This window comes from Xiphias gladius, chromosome 14 (genome assembly GCF_016859285.1).
Source record: "Xiphias gladius isolate SHS-SW01 ecotype Sanya breed wild chromosome 14, ASM1685928v1, whole genome shotgun sequence".
NCBI lineage: Eukaryota > Metazoa > Chordata > Actinopteri > Istiophoriformes > Xiphiidae > Xiphias > Xiphias gladius.
The window spans coordinates 12,660,680-12,679,637 of NC_053413.1; the positions used below are offsets into that span (position 1 = coordinate 12,660,680).

Sequence of the window (18,958 nt, forward strand, 5' to 3'; positions counted from 1 at the left end):
CTATGAATCACTATATGTCATAGACATTAGTGCAGAAATGTAGTGTTACTTATCTGGGGGAAGTATTGGATAATGAGAATAATCGGCAGGCATTTGAAATCTTCCAAATTACAGTATAGCCTGTCGTTTAATGGAGAAATGAGATAGACATTTTGACATCCTGTACAAAGTGTTGTGCTGCTGCGCGGATTGCATCATTTATGAATGAGAGAGTGAGGCACAAAACAGGGCGGAGCCATGTGGGAGACGAGCGTTTTGATTGGACAGTACCGAGGTTCTCGCTGACTGGCTGTGAGTGCAGACGGGCGGGGCTTACACCGAGGGGGCTGGGGTGGTTTTACGCTCGGTAGAGTAGAGCTGCGCCCGTCATAGCCAAAAGGGGAACCGCTGCCGTCTGTTGTGGTTATACCGTCCTGCAATCTTCATTTTGAAACTTTCAAAGATGCTTGACACTTCCCACTGAGGAATGAGGAGCGAAACGGGAAAGAAAAATTCCGTCGCGCCTTGCCTTAATCGATTCTAGCGGCCAGAGTCTGATTTTCCGTCCGGACATTTCATAGGCTGTCGGCTGAATGGAGCAGCAGCGGCAGCAGCAGCAGCAGCAGCAGCAGCAGCGAGGTCTCTGTGGCTTCATCCCGGCCCGGTCTGCAGGCTGCGGGGTCGGAATCTCCACCGTGCAGGCGCCCATGCGTTTGTCCCTCACCTCGACCACCGGCAGCCCGGTGGAGCTCAGCGTCCCCCGCGGAGAGACGGCGGAGGGACTGAGGACACGTATCTCCCAAAAACTCAGACTGCAAACAGACAGAATCGTGCTCCTGCATAAAGACAGGTGAGCTGGTGTGTAGACACTGGATCTCTTCAGGACCTCCATTTAGGTCGACTCGCCTACATAATGTGTATGTGTTTTTGTTGCACTGAGTGCTTTAGAATTGAACTTTTTTCTCCCCATGTGATTTATAAATTAGGCAGCTGACTGCTGGAAAACTGCTGGACCTGGGTGTAGCAGATGGCAGCAAACTGACCCTGGTCCCTCTCATCGAAGCTGGTTCAGTAGTAAGTAAACCAATGCACATCTTCTCCTTACTAACATTTTTCACACATATGTAATCAGACTCCTCCTCATGGAAGTGTTTTGCCCTGTTTTTACTGCCACAGTGCTCGGCTCCCAAAACTGAAAGGACAATGATGGACGTTTTGGAAAGTTTAACAGAAGTTCAGGTGAGAGTTTTTATGTAATGTCTTATTAGATGTATGCTGCAAACAGAATGTATGCTGTTGAATGCATGAGTGAGGTGGGGGAACAATACTGTCCTTGAACAATTCAAATTATGCACCTGTCTCTGTTTTCCACACATTTTCTGGGACAGGATGTACCGTACCATATCCAAAATATCGACCTGCCATGACTTCATAAAAACAGGCTTGCACTGTGACACTGCAATTGATCCATTATTCTATCTGAAAAATTCAAAATGGCCAGAACTAGAGTTGCATGGTTTTCATTTGACAGTGACGAATGTATGATTCAGCGATTGTCGGAATTGGAAACCCCACACATTCTTGTTTGGCTGTCTCAAGAAAATATGCAAACCCGCAAACATTATTGCACCATGTCAAGAAACAATGATTGTACATAATCTAATACATTCTTTATTAAACCAACCCAGGTTTTTTTAGCTCTACAGTAACAAGAAACACTAGCTGCTCGTGTCTGCTTTAGTACCAAACCACACTTGTTGTTACCACCATTAACCACAGTTGTCGCAAAAGCACCCAAGACTGAAATCCGAAGGATTATCATTGTAAGACTGAAGTCTTTCTTTCCTGACTATCCTGCAGATCAGTGACTTCCTCTCTGGGCGCTCACCTCTGACCATTAACCTGGGAATCGGTGCTCACATGATGTATGTGCAGCTCCAGCTGTCTGCGCAGGATGTGAAGGAGCTGCAGCAGGACGGGGATGCGAGAGCCCGGAGCAGCAGCGAGCTTCAAACTGGCCTGCCTACGGCCGGCAGTGTCAGCCGCCCTGTCTCGGCCTCAGCCTGGTCTTCCACCAACAATGCAGGCTCCAATACCTCACCTGCTTCCCAAACCTCCACCCAAGCCCCGGACTCTGCTGACTCTACACCCCCGGTCCAACCTGGCACTCGGAGACCCAGAACTACCTTTAACTCAACAGCCCCCACTCCAGACTCACCCACCACTGTCCCTGCTATAAACTGCCATCACTGCTCATCTCTACCTCAATCCTGTCACTCTATAAACACATCTCCCCCTGTTCTTTCAACCATTTCTTTGCCCTCTGGTTGCCCACATGCCAGCTGTCCACTACATGCAGCCACACCAGTCTGTTCACCTGCTCCCACCGGCTGCAGTCCTGAACCCCCGAGCCCAGTACCACCCTCAACCTTCAAAAAGGTTAGCCTTACATATTCTACTGCAAAAATCAATCCAAACCACAATGCACTGTCATTGTTTCACCACCATGTATTATTGGCATGAATAAGTAGCATAACTTGTACAACAAGCCAGGAAAGAGTTTAAAAAATATTTAGTATTTAATAGTTCCACTCGATTTTATTCCTCATCATGGAAGGGGAAGATGGGAAATAAACTTTTCCTTTTTCTTTTACAGAGTAATGTTCATGCTTCGTCCACTGCAGAGCTGTGCAAGCAGCCAGGAGCAGTCATAGAAAGTTTTGTGAGCCACTCTCCCGGCGTCTTCTCCGGGACTTTCTCTGGTAAGTCTTCCTCTGTCTTTTGAGCAGCAGTGGCCTGAGGACGACAACACAAAACAGAACAAAAACGGCACAACACAGCAAAACACGGCACAGCACAACACAACACAGCGAGAAACAATAGCAGCACAGTTAGATGTCAGCCGTGTCATTCAGTACTAGTTCTTCTTTTTCATTCACATTTATCCACTTAATTCTCTCTCTCTCTCTCTCTCTACTCTCTCCTTATCTCATCAGGCACTCTGGCTCCTTACAGTCAGGGCAACATCAACCACCCTCGACGTGGCATCGGCATCATTCTCCAGATTCTCAATGACCTCCTCAGAGCTGCCTGTTACCACCAGGGGGCACCACCCACCCTTCCTCAAAGCCACTGTCCTGTTTTAAACCTTCCAGTCAGCCCAGTGCTCACAGCAGAGGAGCCCAGCAAAGCAAGGAGCAAACCACTGGTGACCCCGAGGCCGGAGCACTTCAGTAAAGCTTCAGGTCAGCTTGACCAGATTTTATTTACTGTATACTGTATGTATGTATACTGTGTGTATCTCAGGGACATCGACCAGAAAATAAGAGCGGATATAAACAAAGAGAATGTTTCAAGCAACCTTCAAATCAAACATGGCCACATTTGCTCACAATAGAAGTCCAAGTGGTTTGAATGACACTGACCAAACTTTCAGTGCTGGGCTAAATATCAAATATTTATTCACACACCACTGGGTGGAGTGTGAAGACAGTTACTATGTTTAAATTGGGGAAACTCTGTGTTTTGTGTGTGTTTCAGAGTCAACGAGTTTGCTACACTTTTAATTTAAACTTTGACTCGTCATTTACTCTTCTGTTCCCTTCCCTTTATTACTTCTGATATTCATTTCAATTATTTTGATTTCTCAATTGATTTCTATATCAATTTAATCTCTTTTTGTTATTTTGTTTTTCTGGAGTTACCTGTGTACTTAGACCCTCGGACCTACAATACTATAGTACTTTAATTGCAGAGCACGGGTGTGTTCTATTCCTCATCAAACATTTGCCCTGATGAAGGATTTTATCTTGCAATGATCGGACCTCAGTGTAAAGAACCATCTTTTCTTCACTTTTTACTCTTCTACCAAAAGCACACACGCCAAATCCATGAGTATATTTCTTTTGATAAGATTATTCATGACAGAACACACTACACAGGAACTTTTATTTTTGCATAGAGTGTCTAACATTTTCTTATTTCTTCTTGCTCCTGTAGGCGAGGAGAGTCACCCCCTCCGCTCACCCACTGAGGAGGATCAGACCTTGCACTGTAAGCTAGAGCGCCTTCAGTTTTTGATGCATCAGCGGCGCCTTCGCAGGCGCGCTCGCAGAAGCTCACACCTCTCACAAACATCTCACCCGTATGTACCAACATCGTCACCATCGTCCCGAGCCTCCTGGACTGAAAAGATCCACTCGCTGTGATGGCAGTGGCAGCTGGCTGAAGAGCGAGGGAGCCATCATGGAAACCAGAATTAACCACCTTTGTGGAATAGGTGAAATAACCGTGGAGTGCACTCTTGGCCGCTAGAGGTTTCTGAGAGGGAGATGCTTTGTTGCCATTTTATACTATGAGTATTTGTGAAGAATGTACGCCTAAAAGATCTGAGCACTCTTGTTCCTGTGGTTGTCACTGCACTGAGCATGTTGTTTTATCTAAGTCTGTCTGTCAGTGACTCATGTTACGTAGCATATTTCACAGAAGATTCCAGTGCACATCTTCATGTTATACATCTTTGTGTTTGTACTAAGACCTCTTACTGTACGTCTTGTTTATGTATTCAATGCCTTAAACATACATGTCTTGAATGTAAACTTTATGTTTTGATCTGTGCAGAGGATGATGCTCTAAAATATTTTACTTATGCAATAGTGAGATGTAAACACAAAGAAAGGAAAAAATATCCAAAAAATAAAGGAAAAGAATGGAAAAACTCAGACTTACTATATTTGTGTGTCAAGCCCTTTTAAGACATGGAACATGTAACAATGCTTCCTTTATCTTATCTTATATCTTCTAAAGTGATGGCTTTCTGACATTCAGGCAGAGGCATCTTTCATTTTAATTTCGTTACAGCTTCATTTAGGCATGACAGGTCATTTTACTTTCCCTAAATATGCTCGCACAATATTTGGCACCTGGTGTGTGAGAGGGAGCGGCGGCTGAAAAGTCATGATATAAGTACAAAGGCTCTCGGTTCCCTCACAGGCTGCATTGCTCAGTTTGGTACAAAGAACTGATCCAGTAAAAAAAAAAAAAAATTCTTGCCATGAAAAAAAAAGATTTTTAATCACCTCCCATCAAGTCATTAATCCCTCAATTTTACATCTGCTATATCTCTGTAATGAGTAACAAGGTTTTTGTCTCCAGGTGGCAAGAGTATGTCCCTGGTACACAACACTCCTCAGGGTCTTTGCGGCAGCTTTAAATATTGTTGCCCTCAGTCTTCATCTCCTTCACTTTGGCTGCTCCTGTGGATAAAAGGGCATCCGGAGCAGCTGATCTCATAACAGTTTTTCAAGTATTTTTTTTATCTTTTTGTTTGTCGGTTTGCTTGCCAAAATTCATTTAAGCTTGGCTGCTGTTTCGCACAAATCCCTTGCTCCTCATTCAAAAAGATCCACACCTTCACACAAGGAAGCTGTCAGCTACAAACAGAGCTTTACTGGACAGCTGACGGTTGTACGCCTTGCTTTAGGCACGTAAGCACGATTCCCCAACTTTTTTATTCTTCCCCTGTAAACAGCATTCAGTACTGAATAACAGTTGACAGTTGTGCATTGAAACCAAGTGCAGACTACAAAGCTTTCAAAATCAATAAAACATTTTTTGTCCCAGACTGTTGTCATGGTGACATGAAAATCCATGACTGAAGCAAATGGTCACAAACACGAAAAATGTCACTGCAGGGCAAAGCGTGTCACATTAGATTAAATTGTATTATTTGGAGTCTAGAAAAACTATTGTGGGAGAAAATGTTGTGATGCTGAAGCCCCTCAGAAGCCAGAGCTGGTGCCCAGTGGTAATATCTGTTCATTTAGTAGCTCCTGGTTCATAGACCGAGAGCGGCTAGAACACTTGGTAAATGACTGCATCACTTTTTTGTCCAAAATTTGGCAATTGCTCATTTCAGTTGTAGTGTCCATACTGTTGGCACACATCGTGAAAATTAATGTTCTATAAGATATATTTTAAATGTCTATGATCAGTAATGTTGTTGCAGCCGTTCGGTACTGTTATATTCAATTGGGATGTTGGGGGGAGGGTGTTACCATTTTTCTTAGTCAAGGGAAAGAGAGGGAAGAAAATATGAATAACACCAGGGAGAATCTTGCTTTTTTAAGAAGTCAAACTTGATCTTCATCGTCTTTCCCCACCCCAATACGCTTTATAGAATCCCTAACAATTATTTGGAGGAAACAAACTGAGAAGTTTCGAGGGGAAACTCACACACTGCCATGTAAATTTTATTTCAAGGGGTCACAAGCCAAAAAGATCAGGAACCACTGCTCTCAACAGTGAAACACTGTTTCTCTGTAATGTATGTTTAACCCCAGGAAACAGAATGCGAGCAGCAGTGATGTGCAGCCATTCTGAACACCTTCATTTCCTCCATGACAGCAGCTCTATTTTGTACTTTTCTCTGAGGCTGATGACTCATGAGGATCTTTTGTCCTTTCACCACGGGCCTCCCACAACGACGCAGCGACTGGGTGTGTTGAAAAGAAGCACTGCACCTGTGTTTGCTCTTGAAATAATAAGAAAGATAAAACCATGTCCGGTTCCAACCCAAAGAGAATCACATAACCTGCCATTCGAGAGCAGCACCAGCCTTCTCCTCTTCAGTCTCCTCTACAAGGCCTGCTCTTTCATCGAGGGGCATGGTTTTTTTTTCAGCTATAAAATGATGAACAACACAGCTCAGAGCTGAAGCTTAAGTGTTGATGTCGTTTTAGGTGGAGGTCTGCAGATGGGAATGATCAGGTGTGCAGAGGAGCTGCAGCAGCGTGTGAAAGGCCAGAGATCTGACTATAGTTGGTAGATGTTTTAACACTCAGAATTTTTGGACTCATATGACCGTACCCTGATGACTGTCTGTGCTGCAGATCCAGTGTTGATGGAGGGGCACACCATGCACGCACCCAATGAAATCAAGATGACGTCATCCAGACTGCTTGACTTGCTCAATGTAGCTTCATATTTAGCGTGCAGACATGAGAGTGGTATTAATCTTCTCACTTAACTCTCACCAAGAAGGCGAACAAGCATATTTCCCATGATGTCAAACTATTCCTTTCAGACACAATATGTAACAGTGTGAAAAAGGATGGGGCAGATGACATCTGGCTGGGCCTTGGACCTCCTACACAAATGTATCTTCCACCCTCTTCACTTCCTACACATGGCATTCACACACACTTCACTGCTTACAGATGCATGTACAGACAGATCTACCTCCCACACAGCCGAGTTGGACATTGGCCGAATTCAGGCCCCACACATTTGACCAGCAATGGCCATAATGACTCACACAAACTGGTGCATACAAACAAAGCACTTGAAACATGCAAAATAAACATCCTTTAATATTTAATTTCATGTTCCTGACAAGTCAGCTTGATGGACAATAACACATATGAAAGTGCAAGGTATACATGATACTTATTGAGCGTTATAATTCATCTGACTACACTGAAACAACTTTAATTGAGGAATCAAAAGAATAATGTTGAGCAGTGTTCTCATCAAACTAGGAGAGATTATTACATTTTTTTGTCTAGAAGCGACACGTCCTTTATTGAAAGTGGGATAAGTTGTGGGTGTGATAGAAAATGACAAAAGTAAGTGGGTTTATCGTTTAAATATCATTTTTAAAGAAGAATTCAACTTAAACCCAGATTCAGCTCAGACAGATAGTCTGTGTTTTATGTAACATGTAATATAAACAGAATAGCAAGGCTTCAGTTTCTTCATGAGCAAAGACTGTAATACTGTACTGGACACGTGTTGATTAATGAAGTTAAGTTGTTGGGCCCTTGGTTTCCTATTTCCTATACATATGCATGTGAATGTATGTTTGGCAAAGTGACCATTGGATGGAAGATATATGTTGATATGTACTGACCAACCAGAATGAGTTTCTTTGTTATCTAGAAAACTATAAAAGATTAGGTTTGCTCTCTGTTAGGAGAGACAGGGATGTTTTGCCGATATGTGTGCGTGGCTGTCTCCTATTATGATCAATAATAATCAGATTAATATTCAAATCCGTCAGTGTCTGTGCTTTATATGTGTCTGTGTCCAGAGTGTTGACAGAATTTCCACCATAGTGGGTGTACAATTTCTTAATGCATTATGTTTTTCGATAGGAAATGCCTTAGACACATGTATAAATTTAGATAATGTTGAGACAAAATTGTGTTTGACGCCAAGCCATTAATAGATATCTTCTGTCCTTACAGAAAACAGACGGGCCATATTTCCATCCAATCTTCTCTCCAATGGCTAATTAAGACATGTGTGTACACAAGAATTAGTTTGTAACATCTCAACTATTTCTGAGGCCAATCATGGTCCAAAATGCAACTTGGACAAGTGTGATGCAGAAACATGAAACTTCCAGCCCACATACACTAAGAGGAGACAGTGAAGCAGGTTCATCTTGTGTCCGGCAGACACGGGTGATCACATAACCTCCTTGGCGGATGTAAAAATGGATACATCACGTGTTAGATCACATTCTGGACACATGGACACTCCTCTTTGTGTTTAAGTATTTGTACCTCTGCTGCTGTGGTGAGCATGTGAACAGTGATTACCTCTTTAGTTCAGAAGATTCACATGATAAAAATTTGTTTACCACTGAAAACCGGCCTGGTTTCAGACATACACCTGATCAAATAATTAACAGATAATAGTAAAAAGAAATGGCTCACGTTTAGCAAATAATTTGGTGGAAATTAAGTATATTCAAAAGAAGGCTAATAATACATTCAACTCATAAATCATGACATACTTTCCATGATATTACAATAGTTGTTCGTTTGCATATTTAGATTCATAGTTTACCGTTAAAACCATGGTGTTACATCATCCAGTACAGAAGGTGGCGGTGTTGAGCGGTCATGTTACCCGGTGACCCGCCCTTACACCGGCAGAAGAAGACATCGGCGCGCAGCGCGCTGAAAAGCGGAGTTCCATCTCTGCTCTCTCATTCGACCTGCGGCTCCGCTCGACATCCTTGTGATATCCACGAGTGAAAAGGTAAAGGCTCTTTTTCTGAACAGCGTGTACCGGACTTCACGGTATATTTTGTGTAAATTACACATTTTTACGTACATCTGCTTTTACGAGGCATGAATGACGTGCAATATTTAAAAACAAAAAACAAACTTCATTTAAATACTAATTTAATGAATTTGATAGCAATGTAAATTATTCACACATCACACCGTGCTAAATGCTGTGAATTGTGCTGCTGTACACAAAAAAAGGCGTGTAAAATTTGGTGGAGTTTGTTCACTGGCCGCGTTTTAGTTCGTAAATCAGAACAGTTACATAACCCGGAGAATAAGACAGCTGAAGCGGATTCTTTATTCGGTCAGTGAAACAAAAGTGAGGAGCTGCAGCTTGATGTTACAAAATGGCGCCGAAAGGAAAAAAGCTACCCAGCTAATCCGCTAACCAAACGGTACCACGTTTACGGGCCTGAGGCCTAGCCCGACATCCTCTGCCAGTGACTGATTTAATTTAATTGAATTTACATTTTTTATTATTATTTTTTAGTTTGTCTTATTTACTGCATTTTTTAAGCACTAGAAGAAAAGGCTTTGTCACAAATATGCAGGTAATGACGCTCATCAAGTATAACGGGACCAGTGACCTACTTTTGCCGCTGGCGGTGTTTGCCCCTGTTTATTAAAGCAGGGAGTAGTTTTACAGATCTATGTAAATTTGTGTGTTAGTTTCAGGTGGTTTTTGGCGTTTTTATTTTTTTAGCTATACTGAAGATGTCGGACGAGGGTAAACTGTTCATCGGAGGACTGAGCTTCGAGACCAACGAGGAGTCTCTGGCTGCGGCCTTCGGCAAATACGGAACCATAGAGAAAGGTGAAGCCTCCTTCGTTTCAACCAATTTTATTTTTACGTAGTAAATCATTGTCCACAAAGTTATTTTAAGTCAATGTTTGACAGTACGTGCCCTAATGAGCTTTATTTTTTATTTTATTTTATTTTATTTATTTTTTTTGTGGGGGGGGTTTCTTCCCTCCATTAGTGGATGTGATCAGAGACAAAGAGACAGGAAGATCTCGCGGTTTCGGCTTTGTGAAATATGATAATGCAGAAGATGCAAAAGATGCATTGGACGCCATGAACGGCAAGGTAAATCATTACACGATTATCCACTATATTAAAATTTTTGCAATTAGATTTTATTTTGCATGTCCCAAAATACAGTCTTTACATTGTTCCTTCTGTGCAAACATCTGTCCATGCATACATGTTTATACAGGTCTGTGTGCAGTATATATTTATCACTGTTGGGCCTGTATTATTATTATTATTATTATTATTATTATTATTATTATTATTATTATTCAGGTTATGGAGATTTTGTTTAATTTCTTTTTTAATTCGCTTTGATGCCTTTTGTGTTGCAGACTCTAGATGGTCGGGCTATTCGCGTGGATGAAGCAGGAAAGGGTGGGCGCTCCAGAGGAGGTTTCGGTTCAGGCCCACGAGGTGGCAGATTCAGTGGGTCCCGGGGGAGAGGTGGACGTGGTTACTCCAGAGGTTAGCGCTGGCAGTCTAAATACATTGTGATTTGTTCTGTTTACTGTTAATTCTTCCATACTTACCTTGCTTTATCAATATATTTTTATTGACTTTGGAGGTGGGGGATACAATGGAGATAGGGGATATGGTGACAGGAGTTATGGTGACAGAAGCTTTGGAGGTGGAGAAAGGAGCTTTGGTGGTGGTGGATACAGAAGTGGGGGATACTCCTCAGGTGGCTACAGAGAAAATAGGTAAGTAAACTTCTGACACACTTGAGACTTGCTGACAAACTACTGGTAGGACTTAATTTAATGCATTCATGTAAATTAAATTGTTTGCCTAATTTCCAGGGGCCAGGGTGGATATGGTGACCGCTCTGGATCATACCGCGATGGATATGACAGCTATGGTAAGCATGAATGATATGCATTTGTATTGTTTGTAGACTTATGTTGGGGCTGTCATTTTCAAACTTAAGATATATAACACTAAACGAACTTTTGGACACAGTATTAAACTTAATTTACTTTAAATCCAGTATAATGACATTGAATGGAAAAAAAATAGAAAAATACATAGTTGGCAGAGGTACACTGAGATTTCTTAACGTCTCATCACACTAGATGTTGTCAAACACTGAATTCAGACAATTTCACAGCCCCAACATATAAAGATGTGTATCATGTATGCCCCTCAGTTTTTTTTTTTTTTTTACTTGAGCCCAAGTTGATGCCTCATTGTATCCCATTGGTAAATTTTGCTAGCCCCCCGCCCCGCTCTGATAAAGAGGCTGGCAAACAATTTGAAACATATTAGTCAACGTTCAGCATCTGCTATTCTAATATTGCTCGTATCTCAGCTGATGGAGCCCCTTAGGCAAAAAAATGAGGGAGGGTTTTTGGACTGTCTGGTGGGTTGACGGGGATGTTGTGAAACTCCAGTGTTGGAACTTTCAGTGTCTTTACCTGTGTGCCCACTTCTTATCCTCAGCTACACACGAGTAAACATCTCCCTGATTCAAGATCATCACTTGGCTGGCTGTATTTCAAAGATGCGCTCCACAAGAAAAAATGTCCACGTGTTATTGCTGACCTTTAGTTTTGTAGTTCTGTTGTAGTAGCTCAAGCATCTTCAAAAATGTAGCCATGAGTTTTGGTCATTCCTTAACAATGTCACAAATTACAGTTCAAGACTCTTACCTTGCTTGATTGGGCTTCTCAATTCCTCTAAAAGATCGTTTAACTAAATGCACCTCTGTAATCTGAATAGTGCTACAAGTCCCCATTTGGGGGATCAAACAACGGCTCTCCACATGACTTTTCGTTGAACAGCCGCTAGCATCGCTGTAGACTTTTTGTCCAGCACGTTTAAAATATTTCCTCATTTGATTCCTTCTTTTTTTTTTTTTTTTTTTTTTTTTTTTGTTTGTTGTTTGTTTGTTTTTGGGGGGGGGTAATTTTTTTTTTTTTTATTGAAATATCCAATGGGGCTTGTTTTTTTTGGGGGGGGGGGGGCATTTTTTTCCTTTTCTTCCCCTTATTTCCCCTCTCACTCTGTGACTCACCTACCTCCTGTCAGGTTTTAAACTGAGTGAGGAAACAGATCCATTTACTCTAGAACAGACTTTTGGGGGATTTTATGCTAAATTCCTTTTTACTATCAAAAACTTAGTTTAGTTGAGGTTCCTGTGTGTTCAATTTCCCAAAAGAGTGAATTCCTTTCAGACTGGTGAACTACACATCCGAAGTGGCCGGCTGTTCATGAAGTTGCAAATTGCAGCATGCTACAGTCTGTCCAAGGTATCTTCTGTGCTCTGCTCAACATCTGCATTTTAAATGTGCTGTAAAATGGACTAATCTTGTTTAAGTGATCGAAAAATGTAACTTCGTTTCCCCAAAGTAATATCTCAACCGGGAACAGTTTTGTACTTTATGTTCTTTGTATGATCAACATTTTTTTTTTTTTTTTCTTTGTCAGTTTGGCTTCATGGAGCCTATTAAACAGACTGTGGAAAATAATCTTGATTCCTTTGCCTTTCAAAACTACCGCATGGGGGAAGTGAAGCTTAGAGCCTCAGGCTCGTTTTACTGTAATGTTGCGTGAGAACCAAGTCACCTGCTCAAAGCACTGAAATTACACATGGACGTCTTTGGAGAGCGATTTGTAAATTGAAAGTTTAGTCTAAGTTGTCTTAACATGGTAAAGTAGGGATAAGCTATAATTTGGTTTTATTTTTTTTAATTTTATTTATTTATTTTTTTTTTTTTAAAGTCCACTTCTTTGACAAGCTGCCTGTCTGGTTTCCTAAGATCTAAAAACTAAACATGGTTTTTGGCTCAGTGAATCCTGTACATGTCTCAAAACCATTGTTTAGCCAGATGTGTTGACATTCAACTTCGTAGTCTACTGAGATCATACCTCTAGTGAGGTTTGAAAAATTAGCCCCTAAAGTGGCACATGGAAATGCTGGAAAAAACATCAGCTGGTGTCTGGTCATGTTAATGCTTCATTACGTTCAAGAGGTCAGCTACTTCAAAAACCTACAAGTCCTTGGAGAGCGAAGTGTTGCGCCTACCAACAAGTGCTCATCAGAGATGAAAGCTGCTCTCTTGCCTAGGTCATATGTGGAGAAAGTAGGCCAATGCACGTGAGGTAAAAATCTCCTTTTGCTTTGCTCACATCCTTCAAACTCAGTTCTCATTGTTTCCATGAATACCTTCAAGTTAGTCGCTGTGTTTAGTGATCTGCTTCAGATGTCGCCTACAAACATGCCATGGCCTCTTCCCCGATTCTGATTCTTAAAGAAATGATCATTGAGGAAAACAATGTTTCTATGAAGCTCCTCTGGATTGTAGTGCTCCACCTCCTGAGTCCCCCAAAAAAAAGCATTGGCCTCTTAAGTCATGGGTAGTATTGTGCTCAGTCCACTTCTGTTCACTGCATTAGTCCTCAAATTTGCTCCAGTAATGTCCCACAGCAGTCCTATTTGATGTGTAAGGTGTCTAGACTGTACTCAGTTGTTGTTCTCTGTACCCTTACATATGAATAAGTGGTGAGTTTCAGACTCATGAATAGTGTTGCATGCACTTGATTGTGATGTATGTCAAACATTAGTTGCCGGGCTTAATCCATCTCTTGGTCTCTTTCTTTAGAATGAAAAGACTGTTGGAGGCTTCCATGGATCTCCTCACAGCTGAAGTGTACAGCTTTAGGTGGCAGTGACTGGTGATGCAGTTATCAGGTAAAAAGAAAAAAAATAATTTTAAACAATTTTTCCCTCGTGCTTTTTGACTAGTGCAGCCAAGGTTTGCAGGCTGACAACCTCTTTATTCCCTATTTCAGGTCCAACGTGGGGCAGCTTTAAGCAGTGTCTACAAGGGAGGATCCTGCCAACAAAAAGTTTGAGAACTTTGTGAATATCAAACGTTGGCTTGCCTGAGAAGCTAATTTTTCCAATGTTATGGCAGGTATTCATAGTCCTTGATATCCCAATTCATTGGGGGGGTGGCGGATAACAAATGTATGCACTAGGGAATGAACATTTTTTGCCTTCCATATCTTGTCTGAATATGAGTCCCTTTCAGACAGTTGGCTTACTTGAAAGATGGAGTACTGTTGTGATCATTGTAATAATTTATTGCACAAGGCACTTCAGCACTATTATGCTGTTTTTAACTTTTTGTATTGAGTTCAAAAATAAAACTGAAGGAGAATTAACTTCTCATTGTTTTGTTTTAAACATCTTGAAATTGCCCAAGTTCTTTATTCACGGTATTGAAAATCATTAAATTGACATACATTTCACGATCCTTCATATTAGGTTTAAAGTGGACTTAAGATGTGTTGCTGTTGATAAAGAGGTGTTAGACGAGGTGAATTGGGAGCAATTTGGGACCCAAAAGCAGTGATACCTCCATGTGATCAAATTGGATTTCAACCATTACAGCAAGAAATCCTAATGCAAGATCTCTGATTTGAGTAATTGGTCAGCTTAAAACCCTGATGGTGTCAGAAGAAATCAGTTAAATTTTGATTTCAAATTAAAAAACAGGTCTTCCTCAGTTACATGACATTTTACACTGTAAGGAGAAAATAACTTTTTAAAGCCAATAAGACTTTCTGTGCATCTTCCAGGTAACCTGAGGACATTCTGTGGCATGTTTTCAGAAGGGAAATTTCAGGTGAATAAAAATTATGTTAATGGAGATTGAGAACTTTTTTTTTCAAAGTATGTGGCACAGCTGTACATCTGGAGGCACCAACCTGCACGTTCCAGTTTGCCTGTCAGCCTCTTTGCACATGTAACCTTGTGTAGATCAGCGATGTATGTGCAGATGCTTAACACTAAGTTGAGAAGTGGTTGATGGAGACAGTGAGTAATGTGCACCATGATCAAAAGTAGTATTCCCACTTTCACTGAAATAGTTTTAGTGCATCATTGTCTGATGCACTTACGCGTAAGCAGCATTTTAATGTTATTGCTGGTCCAGGTGGCGCTTTTTATTGGCTTTATATAATTTTGGGAAATATTTCTCAGATGAAATGGGGTACAAATATACTGTAGCAAAAACTTAAGTACAACTACCTCAAAACTATTCAGGTACTGTGCTGGAGTAAATGTACTTTTCCACAACAGGACCTGATCCTATCAGGTACCTGCTGTAAACCTCAAACTGAAAAAAAACACGACACATAAACCAGAGTAAGGTACAGAAAAAAAGATTTTAATATTGAACATTTACAAGCTGAATTGAGCGATCGCTCAGGTCCACATGGAAGGGGACGTTGAAGGTGGTGGAGCTCTGGACACTGTATCTTGGTGGTGCTTACACGTACCACAAGAACCCGAAACGCTTGTGCAAAAGCTCCTCACGGGGCCGGAGGTTGAAAAGCTCCTCTGACAGAGGGGCGACCCAGCGGTCTGTGTGGAAGACGCTCTCACCGACCTGCGCGAGCGTTAGACATTCATGTTAACCTGCATCTGATAACAATTATTAACTTGGATTATTACTCCCCTTTTTGGCCTCCCTAGATAAATAAGACTGCAGGTGCTCTTAAAGTTTGGAACTATCAGGAAACTTCAGTATGTAAGATTTGTTTATATATAGTTATAATATTCATTCATAAACAAAAGTGATAGCCAGAAATTTTTCAAAATTCTAAATTTCTAATATTGTTGGGACATGCCTTTGCCCAAGAGGTTGTTATTTTACAGATTTCCATGCATTCTTGTCAGCTGAATCCTGTTTTTCACTATCTGTTGGTTGGCAAATGCTCTACCAATAGAGCTTATTGTCAACCCTTATATGGATATGTAATTAGAAACTAGACTCTTCCGTATGTTGGCCAAAAATGAACATAAATAGAAAAATTTGAACCTCAGGTCTGTGCGCACCTCGATGCATGCAACTACCTTAGCTACTACTTGCCAACAATACATCCACATCTACAGTAATGTGAACTCGTTATAAAGTAAGCTAATATTAGAAGAGGACACTCTTTCAATGAAATGTAATTGTGTAAATATTATGTAAATCATCAATTTAGTGATAACCCTTTTTTTGATGGAAAAAATATAGAAATGCTTAAATGTGAAATTCTCTGTGTAAAATGTAAATGTGTTTTGATGCTAACAGTTAACATTAGTTCACAGTACGTACTGTGCAGCTGACGGAAATAACTAATATGGATAAACGCTACTTATAAATTCAAACTGGAAGTGCATAAGGGTAATTTTTTATCCACTTATGAAAAGTTGGGGAATAAATAATACAAAAACTCAATTTTCTTAAAAATGAATACTTTTTTTTTTTTTTAAATGAATAAGTAGTTATCAGAAACAACATTTTCTAAGAATACCTGAATGTGAAATACTGGGGGGGGGGGAAAGAGACCAGCAGGCTAATTTTTGACTTACTTGTACATCCAGGGGTTGATAAATATGACAGCTGTGATAAATCCACGAGCCAAAGTTTATATTGAATATTATGTAGTTTACTTTTCATTTACAGAAACCCAAAAATTCAGTAATAAGCAGTGGGCTGCTAAAACAAAGAGACAAATGTTTCTCTTTACCTTCCAACCTGGAACGTCCTTCATGAGAACCGCCTCCTCTTCTAAATTTTCCCTCAGCATTCGTAAGGATCTGGCCAGAGGGGAAATCCAACTGTTAAACAAATAGCTAGCCTGTGGGTATTACCACCAGATTAAAACAGTAAATGTGTCTGTTTGCGTTAGTTTTTCTTTTTTAATATGTCACCTTCGATCTTGCTCTGCCTGCAGCAGGGGCATCATAGCTATCCTGGCTTCCATCTCCTCAATCTGCAAGCGCCTGCGATACACAAACATGTAACATCACCACCAGTTTTAGCTCGTCTGTGAACATTAAACAGAGTTTGACTGAGCAAAACCAAAAAGACAATTACAAGGACAATTCCTACCTCCTCTCTCTGTTCCACCTAAACAGCCTCCAGTAACCAAAGACCATGAGGCCGATGCCAATGCCGAACATGCTATATCCTGTTGATTAAAGAATTCATTAGTCAAATATTAGAGCAGCATTTAATTTCCCCACAGATGATCTAGAGTTTGGTCAGTTTCAGTATCAGTATCAAATTGAACCTAATCAGAAATCTACATTATTGATATAACCATTGTATGTTTAGATATGTTACAAAGATGGAATAAATGAATCTCTAGTAGACTGTCTAAGATCTGCGGCTTACACTATTGTAAGGCATACAGATACTGGCAATTGATGTAACCGTGCTGACTCAGTTACTGTATGTTACAATGGTAGCATCCACACTTTAAGGCAGTCAGGTATATAAATATTTTTCTGACGGGGCAGCCCAGCCACACACTCATCTGAAAATACGTCTATTTACATTACCAGAGCCTGCTGGACCAGTTGAAGTACAACCATAAGCAGTCTGAAAAACCCGTACATTTTTCGGGTTTAGAATGTAAAATCTAAAATGTAAGTGTCAAAACTACAAAGCTACAAATTCCCCTGCATCTGCAGCTCTAAACAGCTGCAAGTGCACTACCACAGCATCTGCACATGTAACTGCTACCACTGTGACTCCCTTTGATGGTTTGTTGACAACTGATGAGCCTGATTTCAGGTGCTTCTCATCAGTGAGAGGCTCTGGTGACTTGTGATGGAGACATGTGATCATTTTTTTTAAATGAGTGAGGAAAATTATGTATTTTTTTCTGCTGTGTTGTTTTTTTGGAAGTAATTGCATACTTTAATGTCTTTTTTTGTCAGTGGTTTGTGTAATTAGTTAAAGACCAAAATTAATTTCAATTTTAGTTTCATTCATGAATATAATTGTTGCAGCTCTTGTTATGTGTAGGTGAAATAATGAACTTTCTTCAGCCTCAGCTCACAACCTGTGTTTATAATAGTGATACCCAAAGCTGCCAATGTTACAATGTATTCAGTGGTCCATCATATTCTTTTACTAGAGTAGGAATTTACCAGTTATTGCTAACGTTTTTGCAATGCTCAGTTATTTTGACAGCTTATCAAAAGTGTTAATGGAAATAGCTAGATAAATATGTAACCTAATAAAGACAGGGTAACAAATTTTGATAACTGTGTCAAAAGAAGCAGTCTAACTTGTCAATAATTTCGCCTTTTGTAGTCTTTTTATCCATCATGTAATCACTCATGTGACAGTTAAGTGTAACATCAGTCACAGACAAACATTTTAATTCATTTGTCTTACGGCTTTCACACAGCAACTGACCTGTCTATGGTCAACTACAGCTTTGAAATTAGAAGCATTAAATAAACTTTGAAGCTCATTTCCGATTTACAGTATTGTAACATAATTTTATCTGACTAAATCTGCAATTTACCAAGTGCCAGTGTTAGCTAGTAAGCACGTAGCTATAATAACGGTCAATAATAATTGGCACAAAAATGTTGTATAGCCACTAAAACACTTACAAACGCTCCTATTATATTGTCAAAGGCGCCAGTCGCCAATTCCAGAGCCACCAAAAGCCTTAAAACTGTAATTTTGGCAGATAATCTTTTGTTTCTATACCAAAAGTTAGCATTAGCTGCTGTTTAGTAAGCAAATGTCACAGTCTGTACATTTTTAAGAACTGCATGGACCTGTATATTTAGCAAACTGAGTAAATGGTGCATGTACCTGAAAGTCCTCGTTTCGGTAGATTTCTCTTATAATCAAACGCAGCATAGCCTCCCGGAGGAGGCATGTCCTGCTTCACCTTGGACCCCGCCATCTTCCTCCAGCCTTCTCCAAAACACGCTGCTGACCTCACCGAAACGACTCTTCTTCGCATATGCGGAAAGCTGCAGCGCCGCTCTACCGCCCCCATCGGTCAGAATGAGAGCTACGTCTCCTAGGAACCATACCAGCGCTTTTTGTGTATCTTA

General features: G+C 40.7%; 3 protein-coding genes across 6 annotated transcripts; 2 read left to right on the plus strand and 1 right to left on the minus strand.

Moving 5' to 3' along the window:
* Nucleotides 1-335: 335 nt before the first annotated feature.
* LOC120798447 (midnolin-like) lies at nt 336-4,700 on the plus strand. The gene is given in 8 exon segments (XM_040142686.1): nt 336-829; nt 966-1,053; nt 1,156-1,218; nt 1,840-2,418; nt 2,636-2,741; nt 2,976-3,224; nt 3,979-4,124; nt 4,126-4,700. Coding segments are annotated over 8 exon segments (1,656 nt in total). The 5' UTR covers nt 336-572; the 3' UTR covers nt 4,294-4,700.
* A 4,199-nt stretch (nt 4,701-8,899) lies between these two features.
* cirbpa (cold inducible RNA binding protein a) lies at nt 8,900-14,259 on the plus strand. Of its 4 annotated transcripts, XR_005708799.1 has the most exons (8): nt 8,900-9,027; nt 9,763-9,873; nt 10,040-10,146; nt 10,425-10,557; nt 10,649-10,793; nt 10,893-10,951; nt 13,695-13,783; nt 13,885-14,259. XR_005708799.1 is itself a non-coding variant. In XM_040144249.1 (7 exons), exons 2-7 carry the CDS (start codon nt 9,774-9,776, stop codon nt 11,544-11,546), a joined length of 558 nt encoding a protein of 185 aa, XP_040000183.1. In that variant the 5' UTR covers nt 8,900-9,027; nt 9,763-9,773; the 3' UTR covers nt 11,547-11,967. The 4 variants fall into 4 exon arrangements, 3 of the variants coding, with proteins under 3 accessions (XP_040000183.1, XP_040000185.1, XP_040000184.1); XM_040144249.1 differs by lacking the exons at nt 13,695-13,783; nt 13,885-14,259 and adding an exon at nt 11,533-11,967; XM_040144251.1 differs by lacking the exons at nt 13,695-13,783; nt 13,885-14,259 and adding an exon at nt 11,533-11,967 and having other exon boundaries at nt 10,658-10,793.
* Nucleotides 14,260-15,245: 986 nt separating this feature from the next.
* ndufa13 (NADH:ubiquinone oxidoreductase subunit A13) lies at nt 15,246-18,873 on the minus strand. The gene is made up of 5 exons (XM_040142735.1): nt 18,711-18,873; nt 16,983-17,061; nt 16,802-16,873; nt 16,618-16,687; nt 15,246-15,488 (listed from the first exon to the last, which is right to left on the minus strand). The coding sequence occupies exons 1-5, from the start codon at nt 18,862-18,864 to the stop codon at nt 15,369-15,371; spliced, it is 495 nt and encodes a 164-aa protein (XP_039998669.1). The 5' UTR covers nt 18,865-18,873; the 3' UTR covers nt 15,246-15,368.
* Between the last annotated feature and the right edge of the window lie 85 nt (nt 18,874-18,958).

Coding starts and splice junctions, on each gene's coding strand:
- ndufa13 (XM_040142735.1), bottom strand. CDS start 18,864: ATGCGAAGAAGAGTCGTTTCGGTGAGGTCAGCAGCGTGTTTTGGAGAA. Junction 16,874..16,982: donor AGGTGGAACAGAGAGAGGAG/GTAGGAATTGTC, acceptor TGTGTATCGCAG/GCGCTTGCAGATTGAGGAGA. Junction 15,489..16,617: donor AGGACGTTCCAGGTTGGAAG/GTAAAGAGAAAC, acceptor ACGCTCGCGCAG/GTCGGTGAGAGCGTCTTCCA.
- cirbpa (XM_040144249.1), top strand. CDS start 9,774: ATGTCGGACGAGGGTAAACTGTTCATCGGAGGACTGAGCTTCGAGACC. Junction 9,874..10,039: donor ATACGGAACCATAGAGAAAG/GTGAAGCCTCCT, acceptor TCCCTCCATTAG/TGGATGTGATCAGAGACAAA. Junction 10,558..10,648: donor TGGACGTGGTTACTCCAGAG/GTTAGCGCTGGC, acceptor ATATTTTTATTG/ACTTTGGAGGTGGGGGATAC.